The sequence below is a fragment of the Physeter macrocephalus genome, chromosome 1 (assembly GCF_002837175.3).
Source record: "Physeter macrocephalus isolate SW-GA chromosome 1, ASM283717v5, whole genome shotgun sequence".
Lineage (NCBI taxonomy): Eukaryota > Metazoa > Chordata > Mammalia > Artiodactyla > Physeteridae > Physeter > Physeter macrocephalus.
The window spans coordinates 104,422,866-104,438,695 of record NC_041214.2 but is presented as its reverse complement, the minus strand read 5'-3'; the positions used below and the strand labels follow the sequence as shown (position 1 = coordinate 104,438,695).

Here is a 15,830-nt window from a genome sequence, read left to right as displayed (position 1 = left end):
TGTTCCAAAAGACAGAATTGGGCAAGTGGAAGGTGGAAAGAGGGGGATTGGGGATAAGTATAAGGAAGGGCTGTGTATGCCAGCTGTCCAAAAGGGGATACAAAGCACTGAGTCACCAAAACCTGAGCTGAAACAAGATTTGTCAAGGATGTGTTATGCAAAGTGCTGGCTGGGATGACACATTAGTAGACCGAGCTGACCTCTAAGTGTTCAAACTCATTCATTCTAAGGCACTATGACTTGCAAATAAGGTAGTTCAATAGTACTCAGCAGATGTTTTATATGAGAGTTTTTAAATCAGAAACAAGCACCTATGGAATAAAGAAGTTGGACTTAGATGTGTTTGTGATTTCCAGGCATTACACAAGCAATGAGGCTCACAAAAAAAGAAAAACAATGTCAGTTTTGGGGTACTCATTCTACTTCCAAAGAAAGAAGTTTATCTGTTACTACATTTGTAAGACTCAATAGAGGAAGAGAGAATTTGAATGGCAACCCAAGCGCACATGGTGCTCTAATTTGAAAACCGGTAGTAAACACAAACATTTCAAGTAATTTTCCTGATTGCATTTTTGTTTTAACAGTGGCTATGATGGTGTTTTGATAGCAAAATGCTCTTTACTAAGCAACATGAGCTATCTTTCCAATTTTTCCTTTCATAGAACTTCAATGAAAGTATGATATTTTATTTTCATTTTATGGGTAAGAAAAGCTTGACGAGCCTCTTCTAGATTTATTTTATTACCCCCAATTTCCAGCTGCTATCTCAAAGAAATTTACTTTTGGGAGGGCACCAGAGCCACTAGCCTATAATTTGTAATGGGCTGTAATACCTAATTTCTACCACAGGGAAGGGTGTGATTATCACAGAAGCACTCCGTCTAATAATCTGAGCAGAGCCCTCCTACAGTAAGTGGGCAGTCCCAAAGCACTAGACATTTCTGGTTGGCCTGGATGACAGGCACGCAGGGGGGATCTATTAGATGGTGCTGAAAAAGAGCCCTGAGATCATTGTGCACAATCCACCAAAAGCCTTTTTCCCCATTTCAACTCTGCTTTGCCACTCTGCTGTCATAAAGGCAATTCGTTTCCTCTTTGGGATTGCCTGTCTCAGCCTGTCTTTACTTTTGGGACTGCCTGTCTCAGCCACCCCCCTCAGCCCTGCCTCAGTATTCATTTTAACATTATTTCATGATAAAAAAATACTAGGGGAATAACAGGGAGGAGAAATTTAAAATGAGAACATCATCTGCTCATCTTATGGTTGATCCTGATGTTAAGAACAGTCAATTTGGGATACGAGACTCTTCAGCTCTTCCTAACCAAACATTTCAGCTTTGCAACATTCATGTACTAGTCACAAATGGCGGCTCAAATTTTTCAAACTCCACTTTCCCCCTTTCGCTTAACTAACTTTGTATGAACCAACATTTCATTACTCTACACAAACATGTTTAAACTCAAATCAAAGTTTATAAACATAAAAAACAGACACTTGTACCTTCCAACCATGCACAGTGGTGTGCCATCTCCTAAGAACTATAAGAAGTGATGTCGTCCTAAGATAATAAACACAGAAAACAAATGCTATTAAGGTGATAATGTTGAAAGAGGCCAATAACCCTCAATCGATAATAATGAAATGTCTCTGAAAGCACCTCACACCATTATTGCTCATTTTCTTGCTTTTGTGTGAACCTAGTCAGTGTGTTTTCATCTCTTCTAATCTACTCCAGGTTAGACAATGGTGGGGTTTTCATTATAGAAATTCTGTTACCCATATAATTGACCATCTTTATATTCCCAAATATTTAGCACTGTGATAAGCATCCCTGGAGATGGTGGAAAATATGAGGCCCAAAACTTGCTCAAAGAATAGTGATGGTATTAAATGAGTTAGAAAATATGGTATTCACTCTGGGTTGGCTAACCCACTAGCCATTTTCCCAACTTTCCTCTTTCTACTATCAAAGCTGAAGACTTGCTTTTCTAGACTCCCCTGCAGCAAAGGTAGCCATCTGACTTAGTCCTCTTGAATAAGATAAAAGCAGAAATGTGTTGAGTGGTTTCTAGAAAACCACTAGATAAAAGGCACAGTCGGGGCTGGTTCTACCTCCCTTCTTTCTTTTTTTTTTTAACATCTTTATTGGAGTATAATTGCTTTACAATGGTGTGTTAGTTTCTGCTTTACAACAAAGTGAATCAGTTATACATATGTTATACATACACATATGTTCCCATATCTCTTCCCTCTTGCGTCTCCCTCCCTTTCTTGTTTCTGCTTTAAATACAGGTGCAATTACAGGATTTTGAGGTGTCATTTGCATCCATGAGGGAAAGTCAAGAGAATTGCATGAAGCAGTCCCAAACATTCTTGAATTACTAAACCAAAGCCAGAAGTCACTCACCTCCAGAGTTTTCATTATGAAACAAAACTTTATCTTTATTGGTTTAAGTAATTATAATTGGATTTTCTTTTAGTTATAGCCAAAACTGTTCTTAACCAATAGAAATAAAGACAAAGCATAATGCCAGAAAGCACCAGAAGCATACTTTCTTTCCATCACTGGGCATCAGCAGAAGATTATTTGTTATGAACTGTGATTTATAAGTCTTTTCTTGCCAGAAGTGGTAAATGTCAGTAGAGAGGAAGACACTTGCAGGAGCCATTAGAACAAAGAGAGAGAGGAAGGGGCAAGACATGTGTGTGTATACAGAATATCATAACTAGAGTTGTTAGACTAAAGCACAGGTGAGACAGTGCTGGCCAGATAAGGAAGGAGAGCATCAAAGAGAAGTTGGAGTGTCGGGGTGAAATTTATGTTTAGAGTGATGTATAATTTTGAGCCATTATTGGCTCATGCAGTGAATCAGTCATTCATTTGGTGAGAGCCAGCTCCACGGTAGGTTCCAAGAATATAAAAATACAAATATCATGTTTCTGCCTTCAAGGGGTTACAGTTTAATAGAGGCAGAGTGTATCAGGTTTCAATGTAGGAAACAGAAACCATTCTGCATAAGTCAGACACCAAGTAATATGATGCAGGGAAATGGATATTGACAAAATCCATGGAAGAGATAGTAGGGCTCGAGCCAGGGGCCCACCACAGGACAGCTGAATTCAGCCTCACACCATGAAGCTTCAGAACAGAGGGCAGCAGTCTCCTGATGCCACTGTTGCAACTGCCTCCAGCTACACATGAGGGCAGTTTCCAAGTACATGAATGCTGAGGCAGGCCATTGCCTCTGCGCACTCACACCCCATGTCCTGCCGAGTAGCAGCAAAACAAAACAATATTTTTTACATCCAGAATCTAAGTATAGTTTCTAGTTTTTCAGTCTCTCTAACTGGAGGGATTAGAGAGAAGGTGCTTGGAGACTAAGGGAAACGATGAACAGTTTCCACAACGTTGATGGACTTTTAAAGCCTCCATTCGTGCATGAAGGTGTTACAGGTCCTGTGAGAGAAGTTTGGGTTCCAAGGAGGGAGGTGGGTTAGGAAAGATTTCAAAGAAGCGATGGCACTTGACCAGTGCCTTGAAAGATGATCTTACACTTGTTAGGTGAACAGAATCAGGATTGGCATTTTAGGTAGAGTGCTCAGTTGAAAAAAGGAAAAATGTGAAGCTACACAGACATTCAATAGGTAGCTCACTGTGTCTGGAGTGAGGGGCACAAAGTGGGGCAGGAGAGGAGGGGGTGCAAGCTTCAAGAGGACTGGGAAGAAAGTGGGAGTCAGGTCATGGTGGACCCTGAATGCTGTACTGAAGAATTTGGAGTGGATCTTGTGGGGGTTGGAAACCAGAGTCAGGCCTTCAGCAATGGAGGGCTATGAATGAATTTGTGCTTTGTAAGGATTGCTCTGGATGCATGTGAGTACTAGGTTGGAGGAGTTCAAGCCCGGAAGCAGGAAGGCTAGTTAGCAGAGTGTTGTAGTAGAAAGTGAGAAATAGCCTCCTGAGCTGGGGAGAATTTGATATTATGTGGGAAAGAGATGAACTGGATGCCCTGATAGTTTAGGTAGCCATAAAGGTCATCTCTGGAAGACATGCAATAAAGTGGAGAAGAAACCATGGAAATGAGGACTGGAGCGGTGCCCATGGAGAGAAAGAGATGAATAAGAAATGTCGATATTAGGAAAACCTGGGAGTGGGCATTCCTAAATGGGACCACAAGATACTAGTAAATGCAAGGAGAAAATACAAGTTTGGTTGGCTTAACTTAGTCCTTCAGGGGTCTGAGGGAAGCAGGAAAGAAAGAAAGGGCAAAAGTTACTCCATGGTTTTAAGCTTGAAGTCCTGGGGAGATGGTCTTGCCGTTGACAGTATTGGGTAAGGCACCCAAAATTACCAGTTTGAAAGGTAGAAGAGAATGAGTTCATTTTTGTCATGTTAGGATTTCGCATGAAACAAACAGCACATCCAAGTAGAGTATAGTCTTACACTTTAAATAAATATGTGGTTTTCCTGTCTTCAATGGAGTTAGCTAACAACAGGTTGTCATTTTTCAACAAAATGTAATTTTGTGTTATGGAAAATATTAGTGAAGTTATTGAGCCTTGTGTGCCTCTGAAGTCAGAGGCTGAGAAGCTTGTGGGAATGGGAGAAGCTGGTTAAAGATACCAGGAAGAAAAGTGACACACTCAGGTGAATGTATGGGGAAATGCGAATTTTGTGGCTATGAGTTAATATTTGTCAAGACTGATCAAAAAGAAAATCTGCAAATAAATTTTCCGTCCTGAGACCCCGTTTAAATACGGATGTCTAATTTCTGAATTGAGGCTGTATATCAACTCAATAGGCTGCCTAGAATTATACATTAGCCTCACCCTGAGAAGACAAGACAGTGTTTTTTATAATTGTATTTCCTGGGATTTGTCCATTAAAAAGTGAAGGGGAAATAATGTGTCCAGATCCCTCAGACTTGTTCCATCTTCTTTCAACAAAACCCTTTTATCTATAAAACAGAAATAGAGTTATAGATATAGAAAACAAACTTATGGTTACCAGGGGGTAAGAGGGAGGGGAGGGATAAATGAGAGATTGAGATTAATATATGCACACTACTGTATATGAAATAGATGACTAATAAGGACCTACTTCATAGCACAGGGAACTCTACTCAATACTCTGTAATGGCCTATATGGAAAAAGAATCTAAAAAAGAGTGGATATATGTATATGTATAACTGATTCACTTTGCTGTACACCTGAAACTAACACAACATTGTAAATCAACTATGCGCCAATAAAAATTAGAAAGAAAGAAAAAAATCACTGCAAATAGCCAAACTTAGTGCATTATTAGAATGCAAAGTGATAAAACAACACACATTGATCTTTGGGGCACTCTGTAATGAGTCTTTTTAAAAGTTCAAAGGTGGAAAAAAACCTCACACATGTAAGTAAGACTCGTACCCTGACCTTTGAGAACAGCACTTACAGACGTGCAATGAATCACTGACAATTCAAAGGGAGAGGTAAGCACATTTTTCTGCTCTGGCAAAAAGAACCACCTCTTAAAATTTCTTATCTAACTCAAATTGCAGACCTTTGAAATGAAACAAATTGTTCTGTATGTTCTCCAATGGACAATTTCAGTCTGGGGACCTTTCTTATCCATAATTGTATTGTCTTCCCCCCATAACATACCACAATAACATCCAGGAAATGCCTGGTATATTTCAGAAACTTAAATAAACTTTTGTTTTTAATATAAAATTTGCTGACTATTTTTAGTATTATCATATCCCTCCCATATCAAATCGCCAGATTTCTGTTATTTGAGGTGTGCTCAAAGAATGTTGTAATGAAAAACAAGTTTTTAGAGCAGGGACAAATTTTGTCTACAATCAACACTGCACAACAGTTTTAGAATAGTTTTTGGTTTTATTTTACTGTTGAACTTCAATTATCTTTGTTCTACCATAAATATAACAAAAAAGTAATGCAAAAAATCCAACATGTAAAAGAAATTAGCCTGTGATGTGATATCAGGGCTCATCTATCATCAGCCTAACACTCTACCATCTTGTTATTTGTAGCCTGATATTTCCTCAACAAGGTGTGAAGCCTTTCATTTCACAGATACTGCTGGGGGAAATCATAGGGTGTGGCGGAGAGGAATTACTGAATGTGGGCTGAATGTGGAAGTAGCTACTTTCAAGGTTCCCAGTTCAAACACTGATGCCATACTGCTCTTCTGGCTCAGAGGTATTTTCTCGATATCCCTACCTTGGATGGGGACTGTCGTGCCATCCAGAAGAGGCAACTTGCTCTTAGACCTTATCCCAGTGATATGGTTAATGATGGACCATCTTCCTGGGTGTGGTGACTGATACACAATGCTATTGGAAAACATCTAATCAACAAAAAATGCCAACAGGCTTTGATATGAAGTATGCACATGGGGATTGAGAGTTCATAACATCTCTCGAGTTTCCAAATTCCACACCTTTTCACCCCAAATCATTCAGTTTGAGGGTGGCACAGGGAGGTTGGGGGTGGGAAGTGAGTCATTGGTTTAGAGCCTGAATCCTTTTCACAGTGGCTTCCTGACTTTGTATCAGTTTCTGTAACATGCTTCTCTCCACCACTCTTTCTCTGGGGGTGTTATTTCTTTCTCTTTAACTTTCTCACTTGTTCCTCCCCATTCCTAGGAAAAGCACTCTCTACCCTCTGATCACTAACCACCGAATTGGTCAATTGGGCTGTTGTCTCTATTCAGAACATCACTTCCTGCCAAAGCTAATCACCCCATCATTTAAGGGGCCCCCATCCCTAGGTAGTCTCTCACCACTGAGAAGTCATATTTGCAGTGGATATCACCACTCCAAAAGTTGTATTTTCTTGTACCTAACTCTTATAGATAAAAATCCCCATAATACCTGAGGTGATAAGTAATTATTATTATCAACTTTCCACTGGCAGGATCTTCCCCCACAAAGAAGCATGCCATCATATGCTGAGGAGTTCGAGGGACTGGGCTCATTAGACTTGGCTGGATTTATTAAATATTGCCTCACATTATTTTATAACTTAGGTATTCAAAAGTTTCTTCAAGACAGCTATGTGCATGATAAAATAGTATATAGTTGGTCATTTACCCACCCCCTCTTCTGTCTTTCACTTTCCCCTAGAGCACAAACATACCCCAAACTCTGTCATAGTCTTGTCTTTATAATCATATCTCAATCAGACCATAAAATACCTTTGTTTAATTATCTTAGACTGAGTCCTAATGGTTATTCTTTCTGTGTTTTTAGTCTCTTCCTTTTTCTCATCCTCCTCTTCAGGATTACCCCTCCATTCTTATCCCCACCTAAAGTTCTCTTCTTTGTGGTATCATAATTCTCATCTAGAGTAACTAAAGGATTATTAATCCTGAGCAGAAAGTCTGATGGTGACGGTAGAGAATATGACATCTCTCTGACCTAAAGGGGACTGGGACATTGAAAGCCATTATACCTCTATTAAAAGTTAAATCTCTATTCCTTATAGTAACCCTCTGGATGGGGATAATCACAATTTCAAGAGCCTTGGAACCTGCACTAAATTTGATTTTCTAGTTCCAAAGGATAATATTCTCAGGATTGCTTGAGGACTATATTACAGTGGAGAACAAAAAAATGACTATAATAATGCATTTAATGCCTATTATATGACCAGGAATAAACCAAATAATCTGGTTTTAGGGCTCATGAGAAATTTGTGAATTCTATCTGAATAGCCTGCTAAAAATGAAACCAGTGCTGCCATGGTACAAAGGTCTCTTTCCAAGCTCCCTAATTCACTCTTGCCCATTTATACCTGTCCCAATACAGTTTGCTTCCATGGAAAAGAAATGTATCCATCAACCTGGTGGTCAACCTCTGTGGGAATGGGCACTAAAATTTTACATTAGCCTCAACATATTGACCCAGAGATATAAATAATTCAACAATTTTTAAATACCTAGGATGGAATCTGAATCAGGAAAGACAGAAAGAGAGGCTTGTGAGACAGCATTTCTTATCTTTCTCAAACCTCTCTTTTACTGAAGACAGAAAAACAATTTCACCATGGAAAACATCATCAGCTGACAGAGTCTCAGGGGGACTCTTCCTCCATCCACTATTTTTGGTCAACTTTCCAAATACTCCTATTTCTTATGGACAAACAAGAGTTGGGAAAAGCAAAACTACCCAAGTTTGAAGGTTTTTCTCTTTGCTAACTTGTTATGGAGTGAATTATATCCCCCCCCCAAACTTTATGTATTCATATGTTGAATACCTAGCCCCCAGTATCTAAGAATGTGACTGTATTTGGAGATAGGGCCTTTGAAGAGGTAATTAAGTTAAAATGAGAATGTTAGGGTGTGCTGATTGGTGTCCTTGTAAGAAGAGGAGATTAGGACAGGGACACCAGGGATGTGTGCATGCACAGAGGGAAAGCCATGTGAAGAGGCAGCAAGAGGGAGGCTGAAGAAAAGTTGAAACGAGGGGTCTCAGAGGAAACCAAGTCTGTCGACACCTTGATCTTGGATTTACAGCCTCCAGAACAGTGAGAAATAAATTTCCTTTGCTTATGCCACCCATTCTGTGGTATTTGCTATGGCAGCTCTAGCTGCCATATTACATGCTCTAGCTGTAATATGCTCTAGCATATTACAAACTAATACCCGCCACCCAACAATTAATGGGAAGCAATTTCTACCATTCTTATGCAGCCACTGTGCCAACAGATGTTCTCCTTTTAACCTCTTGCCCCTTCCAACCCAGGACTCAAGATTTTCTGTTTATGCTCCCCAATCTGCCTCCCCACCCATGGCATTTCATTTTCAAATGCCCTCATCCATAACCTCCTATATCTTAACTCCCCCATCTTTTCCTCAAGGAACAAGGCATTTCAAGCAATAATTTAAATCCTTTAAAGCTATTCCTTTCCCTGGAGAATCCAGCTGTTGTTTTTATACACTAGACTGAAACACATGCCCTTACATTTTGATCCTGAGTAAGTCACAGTGGTGAGGGCTCAATTACAGGTTGCAACAGAGAAAAAAAAAGCATCATAAAATGATAGAACAGCCTTTACTTCAGATCTACACTAGATTATCAAGTTTATCTTCTGAGATTACCAGAACCATGGGAACAGATTGCTTCCCTATGGAACTAATACTAATGCCCACAGAGCCACCTGCAGAGAAAAATCTAGCCCCATTCACTACTGCAGTGATTCTCAAGAAATGCTTTCTTTGCTTTTAGTTTAGTGGAGCATGGAAGACATAGCAAATGACAGACTGTATTTTGATAGTGAGCCAATTGGGCAAGGTCCCTTGATAGTTCTGTGCTCCGTAAACTAGCTAGCACATTGCTGACGCTCAATAAATGTCACATATCATCAACTATCAATTATTCAGTGTATAACGAGGAAAATGCCTTGGCATGCATTATCTCAAAGCTTAATCAAGAAGTTGTGTGATTCTGACACCATATCATAAAACAGATTGATATTTTTACTTAAACTGCTAGACTGTATACATTTGTATTAATGACACATCTTTAAATTACTCCAATTTGTTATGGTGACAACCAGTAGAAATCACTGAAATTATTGAACATCAATAACATAGAGGAATGCTTAAGTACAATATTCCCAGATGTTATTGCAATAGCCTCAAATGACGGCTGACTAATGTATTGTGTCCATTTGAGCACCTTGATCTATACCCACCCTCTTTCCTTTCCTGGAATTTTCTTCCTCCCTCAACTGGATTTGTCCTCACAAAAAAATCCAGTTGGCCTCACTGGGAGACTTTCCCTGAAATGATCTTCTCCCACACAAGAAACAATGTTTGACATATCTTTGTAACTCTAGTACTTGGAACAATGTATATGGAATGTGTTCAAAATAGATGGATTCTGAAAAGTGCCTAGATCATAGGAAGTGCCCAGTAAATAGGTGAGTGAAGGAACACCTGAAGGATAAATCTGTAAATTCCCCATTGTCTGTCTTCATACTGCTCTATAGTGGGTGTCCAGATTAGCAAATAAATGGGAAAAAGGGAGGAGGAGGAACCCCTGCACAATAGGGGTAGCCTAGATCTCAAGATGACAATCAGCCTGGATAGTGGGGAGATCTCCCCTCCTCCCCAAACCAGGAAGGATCAGCCCAATCTTTCAAAGACCCTGAACCACCTACATCTAGTAAAAGAGAAGTCTATTAGGCAAGTCCTTAAACTCCAAACGCATCTTAAGCTGTAGCAAGTTTTAAAATCTGTAGCAGTCACACTGAAAATGAATACAAAAGCAGAATACTTTTCTCCAACATTTTAGCAAATATCTCCAAATGAATCCAGCTCCTGCTATTAATATATGAAGGGAGGGGGTACATGCCCCCATGTCCTGACAAGAGCATTGAAAAGTCAATAGTTACCATGGTAAGAGGGAATATAGTGTACTTAAGTGGAGGGAAAAGGTTAAAGAAAGACTATACCTTCTATTTGCCTACAACAGGGCTTCGTTTTACTCACAAATTGAGAAAAAAATAAAAATAAAAACAAAAGCTCCAGCTTCCAAGGCAAAACAATATTCTACATAGTAATTCAAAAATAGTTTCTGCATTCTACCAACTGAGCCTGAATCTGACTTCTTGTGCCTCACTAAACAGCTACTTTCTGCCTGTAGGACAGACTACAGAAACTCTCATTCAATCTTGGGATATAGTTGCTGTGTCATTCTCTGCCTAAATGTAAAACAAAACCATGAGTGTAATGGGCTATTCCCTCAGTCCTAAGAGGAAAATGGTACCTCTAAGAGGTTTGACCTGATAATAATGACATGACATGATAATAATGACATGTTAATACTCTATCTTAGAATACAAACTATATCAAACCCATTTGCAGTCAAATCAGTTTAAAACTGACTCCTTTACCAGGTGCTATGGTAAAATTTTGTTCTCAGGTAGTAACTCTTTGAGAATCTCAAATAACTTCACAAAACTAAGTGCTATCACCAGCTTATTTTCAATAGGTCGAATGCTGCTGAAAGCTCAGTACAATGTTTATAAGGGATAGTATCCTCTCCGTCAACACGTTGACTAACCTTCCACCTTTTCTTGATGCTGATGATGTCATTGAATCATGCTAGGCTGCACCATGCCCCCCATCACTTCTTATCAGAATTTTATAAATGAGCATTGCATTCTACAAAGCTTTGCAGTTTGTTGGGTCTGATTGCATTTGTAGCATGACTCAGAGCAGAAACTAAATTGAGTTTGCTCCTTGGTAGAATAAAATTTTCTTTCTTTTCTTTTTTCCTGTTTAAAATTTTTTTTATAGTATTATATCTGATTTCACACATTTTTCTTCTAACATTTATATTTCACTGATATGGAAGAGGCCATGGGATATTATCAAGGTCTATCAGACCATATTAAAGTAATAATTTCTAAATATAAAGCACCAAAGATGTAAACAGACTCCATTGGTGAGTTTCATTAATTCATGCCACTTGATATTTCTGTTTTTCAAATATAGATATTCCAGTTTCATTTCCAAGAGCATTTCTATGTCATTATAATTAAGATTGCCAATTTTTATGGATCTAGCTTTTTTCTTTCATAGATCATAAGAAGAGACAAGCTATAGGGAACACTATTCAAAAACCAAAGCTTAACATAAAAAAAAACAGCTACATTTTAGTTTTGTTTTTTGTTTTTTGGTTTTTTTTTTTTTGCTGCCAGTAGGATAAGGCTGTATATTGATAGACTAGTGCAGGAAAATACTGACTCAGTTTAACACAGTTCAATTTAATTTGAATCAGTTGATTCAATTAAGTTCAATCATGTTTACTGAGGGCTATTATATGAAACTACTGTATGAAAGGTCCTGTGCTAGGTGCTGAAGGCAAACAAATAGGAGTAAGATGCAGCATCAGCCTTCAAAAAGCGTGTAATCTACTCAGGAACATCGAAATGTACATACATAACCATAATACAGGGAGGGATGGCCTATGTACTAAGGATATGCAAATATAAGAAAGAGCAGCCAAATCTGATTTGGGGGATCAGAAATGGCTTCATTCACCAAGAAGGACAAGATTTTCTGGCCCATGAAGGATCAAATACCTTTACTTCCCCTGCGAACCTGAGTTGCTGAGGCCACCTTCACTTGTGGGCCAAGCTGGGGTCACATTCACCTTAATTTGTTTCATTTCACTGGCTTTTGCCTCTAAGAACAAGCAGGACTCTATTTCTGCTTCAAAGTTTCACCCTGTAATTTCTGGACACTCCTTCAACAAGTTATTAAACCTCTCTGAGCCTCAGTTTACCCATCTGTAAAATGATAATACCTTCACCATAAAATTGTCACTAGGATTAAATGAGACTGTATATATAATTTATGGAAGAACTATTATTACTTTACACTTGCATTATACACTTCATCCAAAATAACTAATGACCCATTTTGTGAAAGAAGTAAAAGAGATAGGATGCAACCCTGCTCCCATCCCTCCTCCAGACAAGGCTCATTTTAGGTGCCAAAAGTTGAAGAATGATGGAAGGAAGAGAAGAAAAGGGAAAGATAAATATCTCCTTTGGTTCTATAAACTTTAAATAACAAGAAAGTACTTTCCCTTTGGTTTTCTTGAGGTTCTTCTAGTCTATCACACAGGTGCATATTTATACCATTCCATCAAGTAATAAACAAGGAGGCTTAAAGAAATGTGGCAGTAGCTGTTGCACCAACAAAATCTTTTCTATATGGACACATGGGATAGGCTGCCAAGACTCTGCTGTGCTTATTTCCAGACACCTGTCTTCCCAAGCCCTCTATCAGTAATTGGAAGCAGAGCTCCCAGCTAGGTAGATACAGGTTTCTAAACTCTATGATTCAAAGGTAAACATCCAGAAAGTCGTCTCCTACCACTTTTCTATCCCTACACCTTACCTGTTACAGATTGCATAATCTTGATGAGACTGGCTAAAAGATGCACAGTTTCTGTTAAGAATAAACTGTATGATGATGAAATTATTCATTTAACTGTTAATCATGCCACTGAAAAATGGAATTGTTTGAAAAATCAAAATGAAAAAAAAGTGTTCTGATTGTATTCATTATATACTTTTGTTGGAAACAAGCAAATTTTACCACTCAGTTAAACATTCCTTTGTTTTTAATTAAACTTTTTATTTTTAGATCTGTAGAAGCATTCGCACTTGTAAGAAATAATACAGAGAAATCCCATGTGACCTTCACTGAGCTTCCCCCATTGGTAATGTTTTACAAAACTATAATGCAGTGCAATATCACAACCAGGACATTGACATTGATATATCTACTAATCCTATTCAGATTTCCTCAGTCTTATATGTACTCATTTGTGTCTGTGTGTGTGTGTGTGTGTGTGTATGTAAGAGAGATGGAGAGAGGTGTATTTAGTTCTATGCAATTTTATCATGTTGTGTGTGTGTGTGTGTGTGTGTGTGTGTGTGTGTGTGTGTGTGTTAGTTTCAAGTGTAGGGCAAAGTGATTCAGTTATACATATACATATATCCATTCTTTTTCAAATTCTTTTCCCATATAGGTTATTACAGAATATTGAGTATAGTTCCCTGTGCTATACAGTAGGTCCTTGTTGATTATCTATTTTATATACAGTGGTGTGTATACGTTAATCCCAAACTCCTAATTTATCCCTCCTCCCCACCTTTCCCTTTGATAACCATAAATTTTGTGGCGGGGGGACTTCCCTGGCGGTCCAGTGGTTAAGACTTCACCTTCCAATGCAGGGGGTACAGGTTTGATCCCTGGTCAGGGAGCTAAGATCCCACATGCCTCGCGGCCAAAAAACCAAAACATAAAACAGAAGCAATATTGTAACAAATTCAATAAAGACTTTAAAAATGGTCCACATCAAAAAAAAAAATCTTTAAAAAAATTTGTTTTTGAAGTCTGTGAGTTTGTTTCTGTTTTGTAAATCAGTTCATTTGTATCACTTATACATGGAATCTAAGAAGATGATACAATTGTATTATGTTTATGTTCACAAATCCACCACCAGTCAAGATACAGAATAGTTCCACCACCACAAGGGTCCCTTGTATTGCCCTTTTATAACCACACCCACCCGCCTCCATCCTTAATCCCTAATAAATACTAAAACGTTCTTCATCTATAATTTTTTCATATCAAGAAGGTTATATAAATGGAATCATACAGAAAGTAACCAGTTGAGACGGGCTATTTTTACTCATCATAATTCCCTAGAGATTCATCCAAGTTGTGTCTATCGATAGTTTTTATTATATTATTATTGCTGAGTAGTAATCCATGGTGTAGATGTACCTCAATGTATTTAACATTCATCTCTTAAGGACATCTGGGTTGTTTCCAGTTTCTGCCTATTACTAATAAAGCTGCTGTGAACGTTCTTATACAGGTTTCCGTAAGAACATAAGTTTTTATTTCACTGAGATAAATCCCTAGTGGTGCAGTTGCTGGGTTGTATGGTTAGTTGTACGCTCAGATTTGTAAGAAACTACCAAACTGTTTTCCAAAGTGACTGTACCATTTTCTATCCCCACAGCGATGTGTAAGTGATCCAGTTTTTTCACCTTTTTTGTTTTGTTTTGGTATGTTTTTTAACATTACATTAGTCTGTGTGGATGGTAAAATTAGTAAATAAATACACAGCCCATATAAGAACAGCCTGTAAAAAGTCAGTTCAAAAAGTCCAAAGGGTAAAAAGGTAGGAGTTATATAAAAAGGCCATCTTATGCAGCAGCCTCTCTGACTTGTCTCAGTTCATAGGGCCTCCAGGTATGCAGCAAATGCTTCATATTCCTGGAAAGTGCCCCATATGCCCTAAAGCTTTGCTCAGTCTAAATTAAAATAAATATATCTTTTCTTTCCAAAACAGGATCATGGCCTATAAAATGCTTCAAGTGGCCCTGTGTTCAACATTGCTTATAGGTAAGAGCCTATTTCTTTTTATTTTTACCATGTCTTTTACAACTGTTAGGTTGATTGATAACCCCTTTTGACTTTTTAAAGAAATGAGCAAACATGTTTTGTTCATAGACCAATTCTAAAGCATTGGGGAAACCAATCTATTGTGTCATGCTGTGGTTTTGGACATGTTAGTGTTAATTGTATGTGCGATCATTCTATTCCTAATTATGTATTAACATGTTATTGTTGCTAAGAAGTCTATTTAACTGCTATCTCCAAAGAAGTGCTCTTTGAACAAAGAACAATTTTCAATGTCTTTTATAAACCGTAATACTTACATGATACTATTATGTGGAAACCTCAAGGGACTTTGAGAGTGTGAATTCATTAAACTTTTAGGCAAGCTGTAGCTCAGAGAAGTGCTGAAGGCACCAAAGGCCAGATGATTTGCTGCCAAAGTGACCCAGTAACTCAGTGGCTTATATCTGAATTGAACTGAGAGGTCATTTTATATCCAAAACTGCAAATACTTATAAAGGTGTAAATTATTTTCATGCTTAAATCTTTATAATTTATAAATACTTCTGATGAAGGTGCTTAAACCGAATAAATTTCTAATTTTATGATAAGCTCGAGACCCAAGCAAAAGAAAAATGTATTTCGCTTGAGATAACACACACAGATAGATATAGATATATATTTAGAGTATGAATCTAGATGTGTGTACAGATATATATGTGTGTATATGATTAGCCCTTTATTCCTAAGCATATGAATAATTTTAACAAAGAGTTTTAATCATCTGTATTGCACTTGGCATTTAGAACATGTTTAAACAAATTATTTAGCAAATTTTAGCCAAGTTATTATTAAGAAGTTATCATCAAGGCAAATAC

At 38.0% G+C, this 15,830-nt stretch overlaps 1 protein-coding gene across 1 annotated transcript in view; it reads right to left on the bottom strand.

The window, feature by feature from the left end:
- Positions 1 to 15,830, bottom strand: part of MORC1 (MORC family CW-type zinc finger 1) — a 314,151-nt gene that overhangs the window by 210,078 nt on the left and 88,243 nt on the right. Inside the window, exon 4 of the mRNA XM_055085704.1 lies at positions 1,502 to 1,559. Within this exon, the coding sequence (XP_054941679.1) occupies positions 1,502 to 1,512 (11 nt within the window). The 5' untranslated portion in view covers positions 1,513 to 1,559. The remainder of the gene's footprint in view (positions 1 to 1,501; positions 1,560 to 15,830) is intronic.